The sequence below is a fragment of the Sarcophilus harrisii genome, chromosome 3 (genome assembly GCF_902635505.1).
Source record: "Sarcophilus harrisii chromosome 3, mSarHar1.11, whole genome shotgun sequence".
Lineage (NCBI taxonomy): Eukaryota > Metazoa > Chordata > Mammalia > Dasyuromorphia > Dasyuridae > Sarcophilus > Sarcophilus harrisii.
This window is the reverse complement of record NC_045428.1, coordinates 49,757,132-49,778,705: the sequence shown is the minus strand read 5'-3', so window position 1 is coordinate 49,778,705 and position 21,574 is coordinate 49,757,132. Positions and strand designations below refer to the sequence as shown.

General features: G+C 38.3%; 1 protein-coding gene across 1 annotated transcript in view; it reads left to right on the top strand.

Moving 5' to 3' along the window:
* U2SURP (U2 snRNP associated SURP domain containing) overlaps positions 1–16,890 on the top strand; it is an 87,696-nt gene extending 70,806 nt beyond the window's left edge. The window contains exon 28 of the mRNA XM_023500789.2: positions 15,636–16,890. Within this exon, the coding sequence (XP_023356557.1) occupies positions 15,636–15,639 (4 nt within the window). The 3' untranslated portion in view covers positions 15,640–16,890. The remainder of the gene's footprint in view (positions 1–15,635) is intronic.
* Positions 16,891–21,574: the final 4,684 nt, after the last annotated feature.

Genomic DNA, 21,574 nt, shown 5'->3' with positions numbered 1-21,574 from the left:
CAGACCTAAAAGAAAAGGTGAGAAGGCCTCCTTCAAGGACAAAATCTATCACTGGGTAAAGAAGCGTAATTTGTTTACACAAAGAAAATCAAGCCCCTGTTATTCTGGGCTCTTAGAGAAAATTGCAGCTTCTTTTGGGAGACAAAGATCTAAGGAATCCATACTTTTCCTGAAGCTCATTTCACTTGTTGGCATCCAAATAATGGCCCATAATCGAGGGGGACAGAGAGGAATGGCATGAGGGTATCCAATGAGCCTGGATTTCCTGTGACGAGAGTCCTCTGATTACTATTGATGCTAAACTCCTGTAATGAAAAAGTATAAGAATGAAATGTCTATTAAAAATAATCAGTCTCATCCCACTCTTTGGACTTCTAGAAAATCATATGGCATCCCTTTGTTGTGGCGATTAGGCCTGGAGTCAGGAAAACCGGAGTTAAAGCCAGCCTCGGTTTCCTCAACTGTAAAATGGGGATGATAAAAGCCTGGAAGGATTCTTGGGAGGATCAGTTAAATAATATGGGTCAAGTACTTAACACATCGCATGGCATATAGGTGCTTGATAAATGTTTATTCTCTTCCCTTGGTCAGCTTTTAAGTTCAGTACATCTTGATTTTAGACCCTAATCTCAACTCCCACTCACCCACATGAGTTGGATCCCCAGAGCTCAGCTGCTCCTTCCTTCCAGGGCCTTAATGGGTAGCCCTGTGTTGGTGGTGATGATGGTGGCAGGGGGGTTGAGGTGGGTAAGGTTACCTTTCTAATCCTATAGCTCATGAGATGCTTTTGTTTGGATTCTGAGTTATTGATTGGGAATCACTTTAGCCAGCCAGCCTTAAGGGTAATTTATTAAATATTCTCACAGCATAGCAAGTGTAAGAAGGCTTGGTTTTGCATGGGCCCCGGATCACCTAATGTGGAAGTCCTATCTGGGCAATGCTATAGGGATAGGCTTCTGGAAGGGGGAGACATTCTGTATTTTTCTCCTATGTGGGTTTGGGACAGTATCTCTCCTTCCTTGCTCTTATCTCTCCCCTCCCGTTCCTTTTATACATGGCCTACAAGGCACAGCTAACTTCCCTGGGCCAATCCAAATATTTCTCCTATCAGAACCATTCTGGTTCATCCAAGGACATTTCACATTTAATCTAAAGTGTTTGATAGGTTGGCTGAGACTTGTTTTAACTCCTTAAGTTTTCAGGATATCTTATCCTTTGACTTGTTTGATTTACTCCATCAATCCTGCTTTTATATAACCATTTATTAATTGCTCAACTTGTGCCAGGCACCGTCCTAGCTACTGGGCATACAAGGACAAAATGAAAGACTTTTGTTTTTCCAGGGAGTTTCTTAAGAGTACATCTTCCCCACCCTGGAGGATTACTTGTCCCCAGGTAAGTATATTTGACAAAGTAGGGTGGGGACAAAGGTGGACAGAGAAGGCCTCAGGAAAGAGCATTTGAACTGACACTTAAATGAGAATTAGGAATCCACTTTGGGCTGGCACGTGTGAGTGACTATGGAGAGAAGGGAAAAGGCATCTTGTTGTGGAAATTTCTATTCACCCAGTTTACCTGGGGTGAGTGAAGAGAAGAAATGGATATAAGGCTGGAAAAAAGGCTAGAGGCAGGTGGTGGAAATTCCTACATGGCAGCTTTCTATCTTGCAGGCTGAAGATAAAATGAGATAAACCATCTCTGTCTCGGTTGGATTTCATAAGGACTTTGTCATTTGAACGGCTGTCCACTTATCACACAGAGGCCCTCAATAAATAGAACCTGGAGGTAGGGATGACTTTCTACAGTCTTGAGTTTCCATTATATAGAGAGAAACCCATGATGAGTGGAAAATGTTTGGGGACCTATTCAGCCCAGCTAATAGGTTTTTTGTTTTTTTTTTAAGAGATGACTTTACTCTCCACATCTAAAATAAAGGAATCCATACTTAAGAGCATTTATTAGGCACTTGTGATATACAAAGTACTAGGCTAAACTTGGAAGTGCAAATATCCCTGCTCTCCAAAACTTACAGCTAATGGGCAAGACAACTATATTTAAAGCTATTTCTCAACACCAAGAACTTTGGGGCTGAGCCCTTTCTTTTCTGGATCTTCATTAGTTGGAGCTGCTAAGGAGGGAGGACCTGCGTCACCTATAGCCCAGTTAACAGGTTGCGCCTCCACAGGATGTGATGGTTACAGAGGGTTGGTCTGGAAATCAGGACCTGTTGTGTGCACCTGTGTGCACTGCTATTCCCAGGGGCTTTGAGGGTTAGTTAGGGCCCTGGACTATCCTCCTCGGGGTCCATGGGGAGATGGTGGCAGGGATTTATCTCACCTCCCCACAAATGCTGACCCCTGTCAATCCCGCAGTTGTCTTGGTCAGCCAGGCTGGCTTGTCTGTATTGCAGTTGTTGGGGATAATTGGCCCCAGTTCCAGAGGAGGGCTTCCCTGAATGATGGTGGCAGGGACTGGACCCTTAGCGAGACCAGTTTGGGGAATGGTAGTGTTCTTCTTCTGCCTGCAGTTAGCCGGTGGCAGTTGATCAGCAGCTGGTGATTCTGAGGATGGTGCGCTCCTCATGAGGAGAGTCTTATGGGACCTCTGCTTACTTCCAGGGCCTCTAGGCTCTCCACCGGAGACCGAGGGGAGATGGTGGTGAAGGTGGTTGTGGACAGAGGCATCTGTTCAAATCTGTGGATGTTACACAGAATTTGAGCTGAAAGGGACCTGTGCCAGCATCTAGTCCATCTTGGCGAAGTGGAAACTGAGGCCCAAAGGGCCCAAGGTCATACCAGCAGTGAGTAGTAGACATGGGATGTGAAGCCAGGTCTTCAGGAAGCCAGTTTTCAGGAGAGTCTATCACCTATTATAAACTTTGTCCTACAACTGACTGTGCTTGATGAAATATATCTGACAATTTTCCTCTTAAGAATTAACAACCTCATGCAAAATTTCCTTAATGTAATCCTTCTCATTACTCAAAAAGAGATGGAAAAAATTAAGAAATATGCTTTTCCCTATAGAATAGCATAACATTCTTTTGTATTCAATCAATAACAATGTACTGAGCATTTTGGACAAATGTTTATTTTTTTAAAGAGCTGCTAATTTATATTGTACAATCAATGCTAATTGCTCATCCCTTTATCTTTAATAGTTGTATCAATACTGATGAAAGCAGTAACAATTAGTATATTATACTCCTGTTCACAATTTGAAGAATGAAAAGAACCCAATTGGTTTGTCTTACCTACTTCTATAGAGCATTTAGATAATCCTTTTACTCAAGACCCTGAGGATTACTGAATTGTTGGGGTGAACAAAGATAACCCTGCCATGATAATGGCCCTTGATGGGACCACAGACAACTTCTTTATGTTGATCCTGAGTTACATGGCATTTGCATTAAGTGATGACACAGATGTCAGGGCATGTCTGTCCAGCATTCAAATGACACAAAGCTAGGAAGGATAGCTAAGAAAATGGCCGATAGAGTCAAAATTCCAAAAGAGCTTACACAGACCCTCCCTCTGTTAAAATGTAGGCTCCATCAGAGTGGGTTCTTTTTTTGTTTGTATTTGAAATCCCAGCACATAACGTTGTGCTTGTTGCATAGGAAGCATTTAAGAAATGCTGGTTGATTTATCTTGTTGACTTGACAACCCAGAAAGTTGTGGTTAATCTAATAAGGTGAGACAATGGGGATAAATGACATCATATGTAGATTCAAAAATCAATTTCCCAAGAAATTTCGGGAAAAATATGTTGAGACAGTTATTCACCTGGAAAGATGCTGAGAGTTTTACTAAGTTACAAGTTGATGATGAGTTAACTCTAAGACGTGGTAGCCCTTAAGGAATAGTCTCATAGATCTAAAGTTGAAAAGGACCTTTAAGGTCATTGAATCCAACTCTATTCCACACTATAGATGAGAAAACTGGCTTACTCAAGCCGCATAGGATCTGAGAGAGAATTCAAATCCTGGTCTTCCTAACTTTAGCTCATGATATCCAGTTTACCACAATGCCTGTAATGTAACCTTCAGAAGCATTAAGAAGAGGGTGGTGGCTTGGGTCAGGGAAACGATAATATGGTTCTAAATTCAGCTTGCTCAGATCACAACTGGAATACTGTGTTCAATTCTGGCATCACTCTCTTAGGAAGGGCATTGGCAAGGGAGAAATTGTGCAGAGGAAGGTGACCGTGCTCGTGACTTACACAATTTGTGATCATGTCGTTTGGAAGCTAATAGAAGGACCTGGAGAGGTTTAGGCTGGCAAAAGAGAGATTTGTGTGAAGAGGGACATACTATCTTTGGATATTTTTTTTTCCATTTTTCCATTAGGGAGAAAGATAGGCTTACTCTACTTGTCCCTAGAGAGGAAAACTAAGAACAATGGATCATGTTGGGAGAGCTCTAACAGCTGTCCTGAAGAGGAGTGGGCTATGGGGGAGGGGGATCTTCTTCCCCAGAGGTCTTCAATAAGACTACATGACTGATTGATATATTCCTGGTTAGGTGCTGATCGGATTAAACAAGATCTAAGATCCATCCCAATTCTGAAATTCCATAATTTGATGATCATCAAAGCTTCTCTGGGGTCACATGCTTCTGCCTAGAAGACACAAGAAATGGCCTTCTAAAAGCCATCTTTGATCCAGTCCAGACAAGTGGGCTTGGTTCTGCCTTGCTCTTGGAAGCCAGCAAGCGTTTGTTAAGTGCTGTATAAGTCAGAAGGCTCTAGATGGTGATTCCAAAAATATGTCTGCCCTAAAGGAACTTAAAATCTAATGGTTGGAACTGGTTCTGTAGGAGTGTGCGGCTTCCTTAGGTGACCTGGGCATTCCTCTGTAATTTCTGCCTTTTGCACAGTTGGCCTAGTTGAGGACTCTGTTTTAGAGAGGAAATAGAACATGCTCCCCTCTCACCCTCTCTAAGGATATTCCTATTAATGCTTATTGACTGAGGACAAGACAAAATTGGCTGCTTGATTGACTAGGACTAACTCTTCAGTAGAGGCATGAAGCTAATTATTTAAACTTTAGCGAGTTAATTAACTACAAGAATGAAAATAACGGCATCCCCCAGAGCTGGATGCTAATAAGACCCAAAATGTGTGTGTGTGTGTTTTTTCTCTGTAGCTACAGATGGTGCTCCTGTATAGAGAACTGTGTGTGCATTTTATTTACATATATGTGTATATGGAAAGAGAGAGGGAGTTTGTACCACAACTAGCTCTCTCTGGGTGCAGAAGTAACCAGAGAGGTGAAGGTGGATGGGTCAGTGCAGTTCCATCACCATCATTCCCCAAGTGACTCAGAGCACACAGACAGCCAAAGCTGGAGACGGAACAACGTGGTCATGTTCCCCTAACTTGGATCCTGGAAATTATATGTAAGGGCTAAAGTAAATAAGAAGAACATTTAAGAAGTATTCTTAAGAGAGTATTTTCTGTGGAATTCTGTGTTCGTGGCAAAGAGAATAGTTGTAATGTTAGGAATAAGCTATTTTCTTGCCTGGTGGTATGTTTATTAGGAAGAAAGAGCAAAACCTAAGAACCTAAATATAGAACAATGACAAGGAGTGTCTAGTAGGGATTATTTAATTATTCATTCCTGTGCAAAGCTGAGACTATGGGTTTGTTCACCCAGACTCACAACTGTATATTACTTTTGTAGAAGGGGTGTAGTGGAGCACTTCCCATTGAGTTGGAGATATCTGGTCCCATCTAGTTAGACATGATCTACCATCCCTTAAAAGACACAATCAGCAGCTCCTATATGGTCCCTCAGTCTCTGTGATTGAGAAAGCTGTTTCAGAGATGATTGGCAGCTGAGAGAGGAGGAGCCCATCCTCCCAGTAAAAATGAGTAATTTAGAAAATTGCTATATTGTTTTCAAAGTCAGAATCAATAAATACTTATTAAGTTCCTGTGATGCTAAGCTCTCTGGATACAAAGAATGGCATAAGATATTCCTGCTCTCAAGAAACTCACAATCTAATAAATCTATTTGCTACAAGGGTTTTGGTTTGTTTTTTCTTTTTCTTTCTTTTTTTTCCCATTAAAGAGAAAGGTGAGAGAGAAAGAAGATATTTTTTATTAAAAAATTAAAAATAAAATTTTATTAAATAAACAGTAAACTTTATTGAAAATAAAAATAAGCAAGCAGATCACTTCTAAATAGAATAAAATAAAATCATTTATCATGCCAAAAAAAAAAAAAAAAAAAATTCTGCCTCTCTTTTTTGAGTTTGTTACTTAAGGTGTAGGTGGCCTCTCCCTTGGATTCCAGTAAGAGAAAGGGCAGAGGTTCCCTAACTCATTGGCTTAATTTTCCTGTTAAAACATTGGTGTGTACTTGACTACATTGAACAAGTTGGGAGAGAAAATTAATGCCAGGAAAAAAGAGATGGGAAAAAAACATTAGAATCGTTTTCTCCCTTCTCCCTGAATTGGTGGCAGTGTGAGCCAGCTCTGCCAGGGAGGAGATAGGCAGCCATACAGGATGTTTGCTCCTGCTCCTCAGTGACCTTGCTCCCTCAGCCATCCTCACTTATGCATCTTCATTCTCTCTACTGTAGCAAGAATTCTTAACCATTTTATGGATGTCACAGACCTCCCCCTTAACAGTTAGGGGAATCTTTCTGGACTCATTCTTGGAATAAAGTTTTTAAATGCTTAAAATAATACATAAGATTGCAGAGGAAACTATATTAAAGTAGATTATCAACTTTTTTTTTTTAAACAGACTTTTAAGTTAAGAATCTCTGGCCTACATAATCCATCCTTTTAGTCTATAAGGATGTTCAGTTCTCCACGTCTCCACCATATTAAACTACAAGAAAATGATTCCAAAATAAGCAAATCCCCAAACTCCCAACAAAACCTTCTATTGACTTGGCCACTTCTGAGCTATTTTTCTATTTTTGATTTTCCTTTAAACAACTATATTTCTAAAAAGAAGAGAATTCCTTACCACCACTATGATCTTTTTTGTATAGTTTCTTCTCTCTTGGCTTTAGTATTGCTATATCCTTAAGGGTCCTTTACCTCTTCCTGCATTTGATCCTTTCTGGCCCTTCCTTCCCTTCTCTCCTGCCCATCCTATCTGTCCTGTCCATCTCTCATCCTCTCAGACCTGGATGACTGTATTAACCTCCTAATCGGTCTTCTTGCCTCCAATCCCACACAAATACATACATACACACAAGTATATATATATATATATATATATATATATATATATATATATACACACACACACCCACACAAATATATACATGTAAATACATGTATGGATATATATGCACTTGACATCTGCTCACAAAGACAAAATATATTTATGTTGATTCCTAGGGATGGGCAGCCTCTTTTCATATCTCTAGTACCTATTACAGTATCTACCATGTCAAAGCAAGTCAACAAGCATTTATGATGTGCCAGACTCTATGCTAAATGCTGGGAGTACGTATCCAGTATGAGCAAAACCATTGCAGCCCTTGCCCTTAAAGAGCTTACAGTCTAACTGAGAATAAACACATTTTTAAAAGTGAGGGAAGAGGGATGTGGTGAAGAAAGAAGTCCAGAGACTAGAAAGAAATGAAAGAGAGAATCCAAGTGAGCAGACTGTTTTTTTTAAATGGAGATTTTGGAAAGTCTACCAGTTAGAGGAAGGAGCTTCTGGGGAAGACAGAATTTCCATGGAGATAAGACAACTAGAATATGGTGAAGAAAGAAACTCTGAGAAAAAGAAAGGTATCTGAACTTTGAACTTGCCATTTACTAAATACTTTTTGGTTAATTTGATGGATACACTCTTTATTTGGCAATCTCATCTAGTCCTATGTATATAATTACATCCTCTGAGTTTAAGATTCTCCAATTTAATATTCTCAATAATAATGATGATGATAATAAACCAGTATTTATGGCCTACTATATGCCAGGTACTGTGCTAAGCTTTTACAGATATTTTCTAATTTTACCCTCACAATAACTGTGGGAAGTAAGTGCTATTATTAGTCCCATTATACAGTTGAAAAATTGAGGAAAACAGAAGTCAAGATGTATGTATCTGAGACCATATTTGAACTCCAATCTGCTTCCAGAAATTTCTATTTTTACTTCCAATTTTCCTCTAAAACCCTGGCTGCATGCTTCCTTCTATCTTCTGAAGAGCTAACCCTGTATTTCCTTCCAACATGCCAAACTCAACCTTTCTCCCCATGAAGTTGTGAGCTCCTTAAGGCCAGGGACTGGCTGATTTTTTACCTTTCTTGGCAGTGCTTAGCATTATTGGCTGACTGACTGAACTCATCGTCTTCCTCACAAAAACCTGCCTCTCCACTTAAATTCTCTGTTTCTGTGGATGGCATTTTCCAAGTCACCAAAGCTCAAGACCTTTGAGTCAGCTTTGTCCCTTGCTATCACCTTATTTGTCCATGAACATGTCCCTCTATTAGACTGTAAGCTCTTTGAAAGCAGCATCTGTATCTCCAGTGGCTAATGGTGGCTTGCATATTTATTTTTTATAGATTTGATATTTATTTATTTATTTTTTGGTCATGGTCTGTGTTGCCATCGGTGCAGGGAATTTCTATGTGGAAATTTTCCTCTGATGTAGATCAGCAGCTCATCTGTGATGAATACTCCCAGAGTATTGCCTGTGTGACATTCAGACTCCGTTATGTGCTTTACTTATAGTTCCACAGTTAGTATGTATTAGGATCAGGACTTGAATCCACATCCCCCTGGCTGACCCTTTACCCACCATCTGCATTACTTCTTGCCTTGCTCAAAGTAGGTATTTAATGAATGCTGCAAGAATGGAATTAACTTCAGGCTTCCTCAATTTTGCTTCTGAGGTTTTAGATTTGATTTCAGATATCCTTTAGGTCCTGCACTGGATCCTTTCGAGAATCCTGGAAACCCTTATCTGTGTCAGAGGTATATCTAATCAATGGCTCAGCCAGGTATATGATCTTATGATCTGAATCTGAGATATCCCAGGCCTGGAATAGACTTCCTAGAAAAGCCAAATTCAATGTAGCTCGACATGGGAGCTTCAAAAGTGCTCTGTTTTAGGAGGGAAGACTGGGGGAACCCCAGAACCTGACTTGTGCCTTGTTAGATAAAAGTCACATTCTGACATTAGCCAATCATCTCCAGACTGATGTTTTTCATTTCTGTAAAGCACTGGACCATTTCTGAAAGTTAAATGCCTCTCCCTCCATCACAGGCATCATCCAGTGCCTTAATAAAATGCCATGCAGATCTTGTTTCTTTGGTCTCTTGGCAGAACTAAGATATTTTCTATAATAAGTACTCATCATCATGGAAAAAAATGCTATAAAAAGATGATTGTTCTTAAAAACTTGTTAGTGTTGAAGAAAGCTCTGTTGGAAAAGCTAAAAAAAAAAAAAAAAAAAAACTACCCTGGCTAGAACTTGCTTTCCAATGTTTTATGTTCTTGTGAATTAGAACTACCAAAAGTAAATATATTTGTAAAGAGAAAAGCCTCTCGGGCAGGATGGACGGGCTATGAGAGTATTAGAATCGGAAAGGGCAGCTAGAGACAATCATAAAACAGTTGCTTCCTCTCGAAGCAATATTGAAACGTGGACACAAATGGCTTAAATTCTCTGGTGAATTTTGGGTAGCAAGAGAATGGGTGAAGGTTGAGCCACATGGAAACCAGAGCCCAATGTTGGCAGCAGAGTGGTAAATGAAGCTTCACATGGACAGTGTCCTGAGGACACTGAAGGACCTGGTTCTTTTCTCTTTCAGTTACTGGTGGGGGGTGCGTATGAGCCTCAGGAGCAGAAGTAAATGAACATCACTGCCTCCCAGAGAAGCACATGGCAATGTGGGCAGCTGGCCCCTAAGCTGTGGGGGCCTTTAGGTCCATGGCTACCTTCTATTTACCCCTTATCTGTTTTACGTACACCATTTTATTCAGGTTATCTCCAACTGAAAAATGACATCTTTAAAATAAAATATTTGCGTGTCTACCTGCCAAGACAAACTCAGGAATTATTATTACAAAACACTTCTCACACAAATAAAGTCATATCTGAACAATTGGAAAAATTGCTCATGAGTAGGCCGAGCTAATATAATAAAAATGACAGTTCTGCCTAAATTGGTCTACTTATCCAGTGCCTTACCAATCAAACTGCCAAAAATTATTTTATAGAGCTAGAAAAAATAATAACAAAATTCATCTCTAAGAACAAAAGGTCAAAAATGTCAAGGGAATTAATGGAAAAAATACAAAGGATGGTTGCCTAGCAATACCAGATCTAAAACTTTATTATAAAGCCGCAGTCATAAAACCATTTGGTACTATCTAAGAAATAGAATTATGAATAAGTGGAATAGGTTAGATACATATGACATAATAATCAGTGACAATAGATCTAGTATTTGAAAAAATCTAATCTTTGAAGGCAGGGACAGGTTTTGCTTGGTCTTTGTGTCTGTCCCCACAGCTAAACACAGTGCTTAGAAATTGTAAACAACTAATGCTTACTGACTAAATGCTTAAAGTCAGTTATATTGTATTTATATTTTATTTGCTATATATGTATATGTATAAATTCCCTGAGGCTAGAGATGATTTCAGTTTTGTTTTTGTATCCCTAGTACCTGGCCCATAGTGGGCACTTAATTATTGACTAATTAACTGATTGAAGGGGCATCCAGGTGGTACCATAGTGCCCAGAGCATTGGTCACAGGAAAACTCATCTCCCTGAGTTCAAATCCAGCTTCAGAGACTTTTTAGCTACGTGACCCTCGGCAAGTCACATAACCCTGTTTGCCTCAGTTTCCTCGCCTGTAAAATGAGCTGGCGAAGGAAAAGGCAAATCATTTCAGTATCTTTGCCAAGAAAACCCCAAATGGGATCATGAAGAGAACAAAACTAATTCTATTCTGTTTCTAACACAGGTCTTAACCTGGAGTCTGTGACCTTGGATTAGAGAAAAATTTGCATCTTTATTTTCATTGATAAGTAACATTTCCTTCAATTTTAAATATAGGCAATAAACATTATTCTAAGGAATCCATTAGTAAAGAGATCTGTGACACAAAAAAGATTATATGGTCCTATGAATTGTATGAAAATATTCTAGTCATGTCACACCTGGGACTCAGTTTTTTCATCTGTAAAATAGGGATAAAAATATCTGTATCCCAGACCTCAGAGTTGTGAAGATCAGCAAGCTCATTCACGTAAAACACATCACAAATGTGAAGACACGATAAAAATAGCATTTATTATTGTTGTTGTTGCTATTAATTTACTCATCTCATCTTTTAAAAAAAATTCAAATAAAAACAGTCTTAGGATAAGTTGTTATCCTGATATTTATTTTCTTTCATATTTAATGTTCTAAAGACTATTGAATAGCTTCATAAAATAACTGCTTTGTGTAATTGGATAAACTGCTGGGGATTGTAAGATTATCTTCGGTAAATTTTGAAAACATCCTAGGGACATCTGCATTAACAGACAGGGTGACAGGGATGCTTTTTCTAGGCTTCATCATTTTCCAAAATGACTTGATTTTCTTCTACTTGGACAGCTTTCCCTCCCATTTACTTAGAGATTATGAGCACTCTTTATGATGACAGCTATTAAAAATATTATTCTTAAATTTTTGTGACTCAGTATTTTGCAGGATGATTTGTGGAGCAACAATTTAGTCCAGTTCCAATACAATATATTCTTGAATTCTCAAAATTATTTTGAGATCTGTATTTCTGATATGGGGCATTGTTTGTTGGTTTGTGATAGTGAGCTCATGTGTAATTTTAGTCACCAGGGTTGTGTCTTGCTGGGAATTAGGGGATGCTAAAAATTTGCAGTCTGAAGAGGTATACTGCACAGTTTCTGCAATTTCCTTACATAATCCATATTGACCAATAAGACTGGGTTTCAATGAGGATTTTTGTTCATAAGGATTTATCATTTATGTTTTTCTTGGCAAAGATACTGGAGTGGTTTGCCATTTCCTTCTCCAATTTCGTTTTACAGATGAGGAGACTGAGGCAAACAGAGTTAAGTGACTTGCCTAAGTGTCTGGGATCAGATTTCAACTCAGGAAAATAAATCTGAATCCAAGCTTGGCACTCTATGCTCCCTTCCCATCTATACTTTCTACAGGACACAACTTATTCTATATCTTCTTCTTTAGGGGGAGGGAAGAAAGTTACTCTCTCTTTTCATATCTCAAACCTCTAAAATGAAGTTTTTAATGACTTCGAATTGCTTTCCCCCACCAACTGCTTTGATTGCTTTTATTGTGTTAACTTTTTAACTTTTGCCCCCAAATATTAATAAATGAAATCTAGAATTTTAATATATTTTTGTTTCTCACATTCTGTTCCACATGTTTCTTTTTTGTTTTAATTGGGCCATATGGCATTCACATTTTCTTTTATGAATACCTTGAAGATGTTGATTGGTTGATAGAGAAGAAAACCTAGATTTGGGTCTCTTGCCTGACATGGGCAGATCATTAACCCACAATGCCCCAGGCTTTAGGTTGCAAAGCAAAGTTGAACTGTACTGGTACAAGGCATTTCCACACTGGCAATTCCCTACGCCAAAGAAATCATCAGTCTTATCAAAACCAAACACACATAGACAATTCCTTCCCCTCATCTCCCTCAGCCAACATGATAGAAGGGACCGTGACTGTGGTAAGAAATATGTCAGGATTTGTCTGAAGGTAGAGGGGGAGCTTCCGAAGGATTTGTTTCAGTTTGCTCGGGTACCACTTCTTTCTCACTTGCCAGACACCTTGTTCCTACTCTGATGTGAAGAGTTGGTGGGAGGAGGAGAAGACAAATTCACTGACTTCTACAATGGGAGAAATACATTTGTGTGGTTGGCTGTAGTATTACCTTAAAAAGTGCCAGCTATAGAACAGCTTCATAAAATAACTTCTGTGTAATTGAATAGTTGTTTATAGGGATGAAACCTTATCTTTTCTCTCCTTACATGTAATTCTCTCTGGATTAATCTTTTTTTGAGAATTCATTTTGGGCACTCTTCTTTCCCAAATTTCATTGAATGAGAGTTCTTTGTGTCATAGAATCAGATTTGGAGCTGAGTGCAAGGGTGTGCTGGAGCTAGCTTGAATAGACTGGAAGAACTGATTGTTAAATGTTGGATGCTGTGAATCAGGGCTTGATTTATTGTTTTGCTGATTGTGATGAAAGTGATGAAGAAAATCTCTTAAGTGCAGATTAAACTTAAAAGCATATCATGTATATGTTCTTCTCTCCTCCCTTCCCACTAGATTTTAAAATATTTACCAGCATGCCAGCTAGCTGAAAGCAACCCTAGACACCATCTAGTTTAATTCTCCTTTTTTTAATAAATGAAGAAACTAAGACCCTATAAAGTGATCACTTGACTAGAATTATTTAGATAATAAATGGGCAGCAAAGCTGGAATTTGAATTCAAATTTTTTGACTTGGCACTTGTTCCACAATACCATGCTTTGCCCTATTTCTGATATGGCAAGTTTTCTATTTGTTTTTTTTGGATTTTTTGCTGAGGCAATTGAGGTTAAGTGACTTGCCCAGGATCACATAGTTAGGAAATGTCAAGGTCTAAGGTCAGATTTGAACTTAGGTTCTCTTGACTTCAGAGCTGGTGTTCTATCCACTATAGGAACTAGCTGCCCCAAAGCAAGTGTTTCTTTCTGGGTTCCTGATCCTAGAAGTACCCTTAAAGGCTTGTGGTACCTTTTTTCAGTGTCACTGGTTTAACCCTCCCTTATGGGTAAGTTTCTCCCTATTGTTATCAGTTATTTGTGACTGTTGCTAGTTCCTAATGCCCCAGTTCCATTTAAACATTTTATATAACAACTTTTAGAAGAGGAATATTTACAACACAAAAGTAAATACACTTCCCTCGTCTCTTTGTTTCTGGGAGGAGTGAGCTCAAACTTAGCAGTTTCTTACTAACATGGGTCTCCAAATTCATATTCAAATATGTAATCAATCACTGCTGGATGAATCATTGTGTCAGCTACTTCTGGGCTATAGAATTTTAGTTTTTGCTTATTTATTATATAATTTTTATTATAATTATATATATTATATATTAGTATATAACATATAATTATAAGACTATATTTATTAGTAATACTGATCTGTGAATCATGGTAGTAACTAATTCCTTCTCTTTAGCTGAATTTGTCTTAATTGCTTCTCATATTCAAATCATGATGTACAAAATGGATTCGAAAACTTGTTTTTTGTCATTTGTCCAGTGTTCCTAGTTAAATGGCTCTGTCTCTTGATGAGCTCAGATTTCAATCTTTGATCTGAAGTCTTGAATTTGAGTCCTGACCCAGTGACTAGCTAGCATTTGGATAGCATTTTATAGCATTTTAAAGTATGTAAAGTGCTTGATGTACATTGTCCCTCCTGATTCCCTTCCTTGTGGCAAAATTGGTGTTATTATTATTCCGATTTAATAGATTAAAAAAAAAAAAGGAGGGAAGGGACTTGTCAGCACCACATAAGCCAGGACTCAAACTCAGATCTTATTTTCAAGGTGTCTAGCACTTTAAACATTGTTCCATATATATACCAGTCTTTCACAATCCACTTTACCTCTATGAATATTAGCATCCTCACTTGAAAAAAAATGACAGTTTGACAAGGTAATCCCTATAATGTCCTTCCTAGCTCTGACATTCTTTGATTCTGTGATATCACAAAGGCAGTTATTGTCAAAATGGAAAAAAACAACACGTACAGATGAATTCTTTAAAAATCTGGGTGCTCTTGTACTGTTTCTGCAGCTTTCACACACACACACACACACACATATACATACTGGGACAAAAAATAGAAATTAGAGAAAAGATTGAACAGTTGAATGCTTGCTGAAAGAAATAACATGATCCCTTGTCAAACTTTTATGTGGCATTATTGTAGATCTGAAAAAAAAAAATTCCCAGGTGGTCTCATTCTTTGTTTTGCATTTCAAAAAATAAGTTTATGTTGATGTATTTTGATTTTTACATGACCACAGTTTCCCCCATGTCCCTTCTCCTTTCCTGTCCCAGAGAACCATCCTATATAACAAATAGTGTTTTTTAAGACAAAAAAGAAAACAATCAACATAATTGATTAATATGTTGAAAAGTCTAAAAAAGATGTGAATAATGCAATATTGTAGCTCTCCCTTTGTGGAAGTGAGAGAGCTACAATATTGCATTGTTGGGAGTGTTTTCTCATATCTCTTGAGCCATATTTGTTCTTTATACTTTTACAACATTTGATGTGTGTGTGTATGTTTTCTTCATTTACACTGTTGCAGTCACTATATATATATTGTTTTCTTGGCCCTGATTACTTCACTCTGTATCAAGTCATGTAGATCTTTCCACGTTCTTCTGTATTCATCATTTCTTATGGCTCAGTAAGATCCTGTTCCATTCATGTGCCTGTAAACAATTTGTTTAACCAAGTCTCATAAATTCTTAAATTCATTCTAAGTACAAACTTACTTTTGGGGGGCTGGATCTCTACTTAGGGGCTACAAGTACCAAAATTTTGATACATTATGGCTTCTCTTCACTGGGTTTTCCCCTTTATCCAGATAAAGAAAGCCAAGTGATGCACAGTTGGGCCAGTGGACAAAGACTACAGCTGCCAATCAAGGAGTGAGCCCCGTGAATCCAAAGGACCCATTCATCTGAGACACCACACCCAGAGAGGAGCAAACTGCCTGCCCTTGTCTGACAGCCAGCACCGAGTGACCATCTGGGCCCGGTCTGGTCCAGTACTCTATCAATAGCTCGGTAGCATCGCTGTCCAGTGACCGAACCGTCTATCCCATCTGGCCCAGTAGCAGCTGAACTTGGAGAAGAGCCAGCTCAGAAGGAGAACCCGGCAGCAGATTGAGCTCCCCAGCCCGTCAAGGAGTTAGCTTAGCTGAGCACAGGAGCAGCTTGTCCCTCACTACTACCACATCTCACGAGAACTTCACGAGAATCACCCAGAGAAAGAGTGGACATTGAGGTCCTAGGTGTAAGCTGCTTTGACAAGTGTATGCCCTGTGTATGTCAATTGTACTTTAAATCTGTCACTACTTCCCCCCTCCTCAATTACCTGTCTATGTGTATTGATGGAAAAGCACAACCTTTGTTTAGAGGAAAATGCTTTGTGACTATTGTTCCTATGCCAAATGAGTAAATTTCTTTGCTAAAGAATTAATTAAATCTTCTGGCTGATTGTTAAGGGGGAGCTCACTGGTGGGGGCTTGTAAATAGTGTTAACCATAATCTGACTGTAGTAGCAGCCCCCATTGGAGACACAACTTATGATATCAGTTCAGGTTGGGAGAATGAGCACAATTGTAGTGTTACATGAGAATAATGTATATGAAGTATTTTATAAACTATAAAATATATGCTATACAACTGAATGCTGCTATTATTGTGGCCAGGATCTGTGATTTCATCTTTTGCCACTTGAGATGAGAAAATGTAAATACTAGCACATTATTGCACTATCAGAGAAGACCAAAATTTTAAAAATAGTCAGAAATCTGGGAAGACATGTTACAGAATCCATCAAAATCAGCAGCATCAGGAGAACGGGGTATATAGTCACTTCAATAATGTAAAGAAGAAATAAGACACCAGAAGACTAATGATAAAACATATTTCTCACCTCTGGGCAGATAGGAGTAGACAGTAGATGCAGAATAAGATATACAGGAACTACCAATGTCTGAATTTTTTTTGATTGGCTTTATTTATTGTCACGAGGAAAGGTTTATTTTTGGTGGAAGTAGTGAGGGTGATATAGATAAAAGAAGAAAATTAAGAAAAAGCCCATCAATAAAACATTAAAAAAAATACACAAGAGAATAAAAGGAAATTCAAATTGGGATAAAGAAGTCTAAAAGTTTTTTTAATAATGACATATGAGATAATATAATAATACACACATACACTCACCTGAGGCCATCTCCAATTGTCCTGATCTATATTTTGCCACTGGACCCTAATGGCTCTGGAGAAGAAGGCTGATGATTTTGTACATCCCTCCCTCACTTAAATCTAAATCACTTGTAAGTTATAGTGTCACCTTCTCAAGTTCACATCTTCTTCAAGAATAAGGACAAAGCAACACACTCATGTATATATAATTTATATGCATTTGATATATTATGTGTTATATATGTATTATACACACATCTCTGTACCACATAGAATTTTTTCAAACCAATTTAGATGGACAGATCAGGTCTCCATTGCTAGCTACTTCTTTCCTCAGGACTCCAGGGTCTTCTAATACTGTTGTTTATAAGACCCCATCTGATGTATTTCTCCAGTTCAATTACTAGTTCAATCAATTAAGAAATTAAAATAAATTTGCTTTTACAAAGGAATCTTTACTAATGAAGTCCCTGAAACATCACAACTGACTTCTATACACTTTGTCGCCTCAGGAAAATGGACTCAGATGTAACAAGAATTGTTATAAAACATTTCTTTACTCAGTTCACTTCTAGTTATGATAAAACTGATGGATGGGCTCCTTGTTGGTGAGATAAGAGTCTCACTTGCTATATTCATTAACTACTAAGCTTAGTTATTTAGGTCTTGTCTCATTATTGGTTTGCCTTGTTAGACTTTGCTATTACTCTTACCAGCTCCCATTGCCATGGAGAACTCTGATTATTCTTTTGACCTTTTGAAGTGTACAAGGTTGTAATCGGTCCATTCCATGTCTTCTTGTTGTTTGTCCTTTGTTCTCAAGGAGTACCATGTTATCAGGGACGTGCTGCCATGACATACAAGTGAACTGGATTTAAGTGAGGGAGGGCTGTACAGGGTCACTTGCCTCACCTTCCCCTCCAGAGCCAGCTGGGTCCAGTGGCCAGATAGAGATCGGGATGACTGGAGATGGCCCTAGATGCAATGGGAGATTTGACTTTTTTAAGCTAAAGGCTTCTGCAGGTCTCAGTTTCACTTATTCAAAATCAGGAAAGCAAAGATACAAGAAACAAAAATGCCACATATTCATGGAAACATAATAGCTGGATAGGAGAGAGAGCTTGAAGGTTCTCCCGCTCCCCACCCTCAGCCCGGAGGTTCACAGCAAGTCTTGCTTCACTTGCCATCAGGGAAGAAGAAAAAAATTCATCTGATTCCCCCCCTACCCCCAGTTCTGGCCCATTAACCAATTAAAGAACTTTTTGTCACAATAAAATTGGTGGACAGGAAACAGTTGGAGGATACTTGTGTCTTCTGTGAAATAGAACTCGGGTCAACAAGCCTCCATTGAGATATTGAAGGCTGAGCCATCATTGGCTAGTTGTCCCACCTGACCCCATTCCCTATAACATACTTATTTTGTGCTGAGGCTTTTGGGGTTGTGGTTTGCCCAAGGTCATAGAGCTAGGAAGTATTAAGTATCTGAGGCCAGATTTGAACTTAAGTACTCCTGACTTCAAGACCAATGCTTGATAAGATTAGGAAGGAAGCAATGAACTGGGAAAACATTTTTACAATTCAAGGTTCTGATAAAGACCTCATTTCCAAAATGTATAGAGAATTGACTCTATAAGAAATCAAGCCATTCTCCAGTTGATAAATGGCCAAAGGATATGAACAGACAACTTTCAGATGAACAAATCGAAACTATTTCCACTCATATGAAAGTGTTCCAAATCACTATTGATTAGAGAAAAGCAAATTAAGACAACTCTGAGATACCACTACACGCCTGTCGAATTGGCTAAGATGACAGGAAAAGACAATAGTGAATGTTGGAGGGGATGTGGTAAAACTGGGACACTGATGCATTGTTGGTGGAATTGTGAATGGATCCAGTCATTCTGGAGAGCGATTTGGAACTATGCTCAAAAAGTTATCAAACTGTGCATACCTTTTGATCCAGCAGTGTTACTACTGGGCTTATATCCCAAAGAGATCTTAAAGAAGGGAAAGGGACCTGTATGTGCACGAATGTTTGTGGCAGCCCTCTTTGTAGTGACCAGAAATTGTAAAATGAATGGATGCCCATCAATTAGAGAATGGCTGAATAAATTATGGTATATGAATGTTTTGGAATATTACTGTTCCGTAAGAAATGAATACAGAGAAGCTTGGAGAGATTTACATGAACTGATGCTAAGTGAAATGAGCAGAATCAGGAGACATTATACATTTCAACAACAATACTATATGATGATCAATTCTGATGGACCTGGCTCTCTTCAACAATGAGAGGATCCAAATCAGTTCCAATTGATCAGCAATGAACAGAACCAGGTACACCCAGTGAAAAAACTCTGGGAAATGAGTGTGGTACACAACATATTTCCATTCTTTCTGTTGTTGTTTGCTTGCATTTTTGTTTTTCTTCCCAGGTTATTTTTACCTTCTTTCTAAATCTGATTTTTCTTGTGCAACAAGATGACTATATAAATATATGCACATATATTGTATTTAAGATATACTTTAACACATTTAACATGTATGGGACTACCTGCCATCTAGGGGAGAGGGTGGAGGCAAGGAGGGGAAAAGTTGAAACAGAAGTTTTTGCCAGGGTCAGTGTTGAAAAATTACCCATGCATATGTTTTGTCAATAAAAAGTTATAATTAAAAAAAAAGACCAATGCTCTATCCATTTCATCATCTAGCTACCCTTCCTATAACAAAACAAAACAAAAAACTGAGTGGTAAAAATTCACTGTTTTGTATAAAATTTTCTTTTCCTTTTTTTTGTATCTGGAAATATTCATGTTTGCTGATGTCTATCAAGTCCACAATTTTTTTTGTAAAGGAGGACCCTTCGGCTAGTGACAGACAGGGATGCTGCAAAGTAGTAAGGACTACTGGCCTGAGAACTCAGGTACGTGAACCAGCAGTTGTGGAGTGGCAGGAAATCACTAAGGAAGGGCCTGGTCAAGTGGAAACTGCCAAAACACCAACTATAAAAAGAAAATAACTTCTCTAGAGGGCAGGGCGCTGGCCATAAGGGGGAATTAGGAAAGGTCTTCTGGAAGAAGTAGTGTTTGAACAGAACTTGCAATGAAGGCTTCCAAGAAGAGGGAGAGCATCCCAGTCACTGGGCCCCCTGGAGTTGGAATCCCATGTCTGAGGAACTACCATCTGGATGTTTACCTTGGCCATAGAGTGAGCGAAAGGAAGCAATGTTCAATAAACCTAGAAAGGTAGGTAGGTGAGGGGCTTTAAATGCTTAACCCCTTAACAATTAGAACTGTCCAGCAGTGGAATGGACTACTTCAGGAGCTGCTGGTTCTTTATCATTCTTCAGGTCAAAGACTACTTTTTGGATTATGTGTAGAAAGGATTCTTGTTCAATATTAGAGTTCAAACTTTGAATTTCCTTAATTCTAGGATTTGTGAGTGTAGACAGCTCAATTACTAAATAAAAGCAATTTACTAAAATTTTAAATTATAAGCAAATTACTGATCTGCACTACTGTGCAGTTTCTATCCTAAGAGTTTCCTACATGGATGAAATCACATATCTGAATCTAAACAAACAATTGAATTTCAGTTCATGAGAACATTTAAGATGGAAATTGGGAGATTGATTTTTTTCTTGTTTATAAGTCTATATTAAATTTTCTTTTTAATTAATGCATCTGGGAAATTTTCCGGACTTCAAGTGACAGCTTAATAAACAGAAAACTCATATTATCCTATGTCCATAAATGTAATGTTTTTTCTTATTGAAAAAATAAATTTTTTCAATAAGCAAAAATTCACCTATTCTTCCTCTCACTCCCTCTCTACCACTCTACCACTGAGAATGAAAGACAAACAAAACTTCTATTACAAATATCTACAATGAAGGAAAGCAAATTTCTACATGGGTCATCTTAAAAAAATATTTTTCCTTTGGTACTTGAGTCCTTCACCCCTCAGTCAGGAAGGGGACAGTATGCTTCATCATCAGTAGGAATGGTGGTTGGTCATCATGCCAATCAGATTACCCAAATCTTTTAAAATTGTTTATCTTTCTAATATTATTGTCAATGTGTAATTTGCTCTCTTGGTTTTGCTCACTTCACTTTATACTAGTCTATATTCATTTATTTATGTTTCTCTGAAGCTATCCCCTTCATTATTTCTTTTAGTACAATAGTATTTTACTCATTTATGGGCATCCATCCAGATTCCCTTATTTTTGAAATCTCATAAAGAGCTATAAATACATTTCTACATCCTTAAAGTGTGTTTTGTTTAGGACTATTTTCTTCTTTAATCTCCCCTTCTTCTAGTTCCCTCTTCTACTTTCTCCCTTTTCCTTCTTATTTCTCTGTCGAGTGAAATATGGTTTTGTATCCAGATTTCTGTGAGTATAGTGTTTCCTTATTTGACTATTCTGATGAGAATCAAGTGTCAGCCATTCCTCCTCTCCCCAATCCTATAAGTGCTTATTTGCCCATTCTGATTATGAAGATAATTTCTCCTGATCGCCCTTTCCCTTATTCCTGTCTCCTAGTCTTCTTCTTTCTATTTTTCTCTAAAAATCATCAACATAACA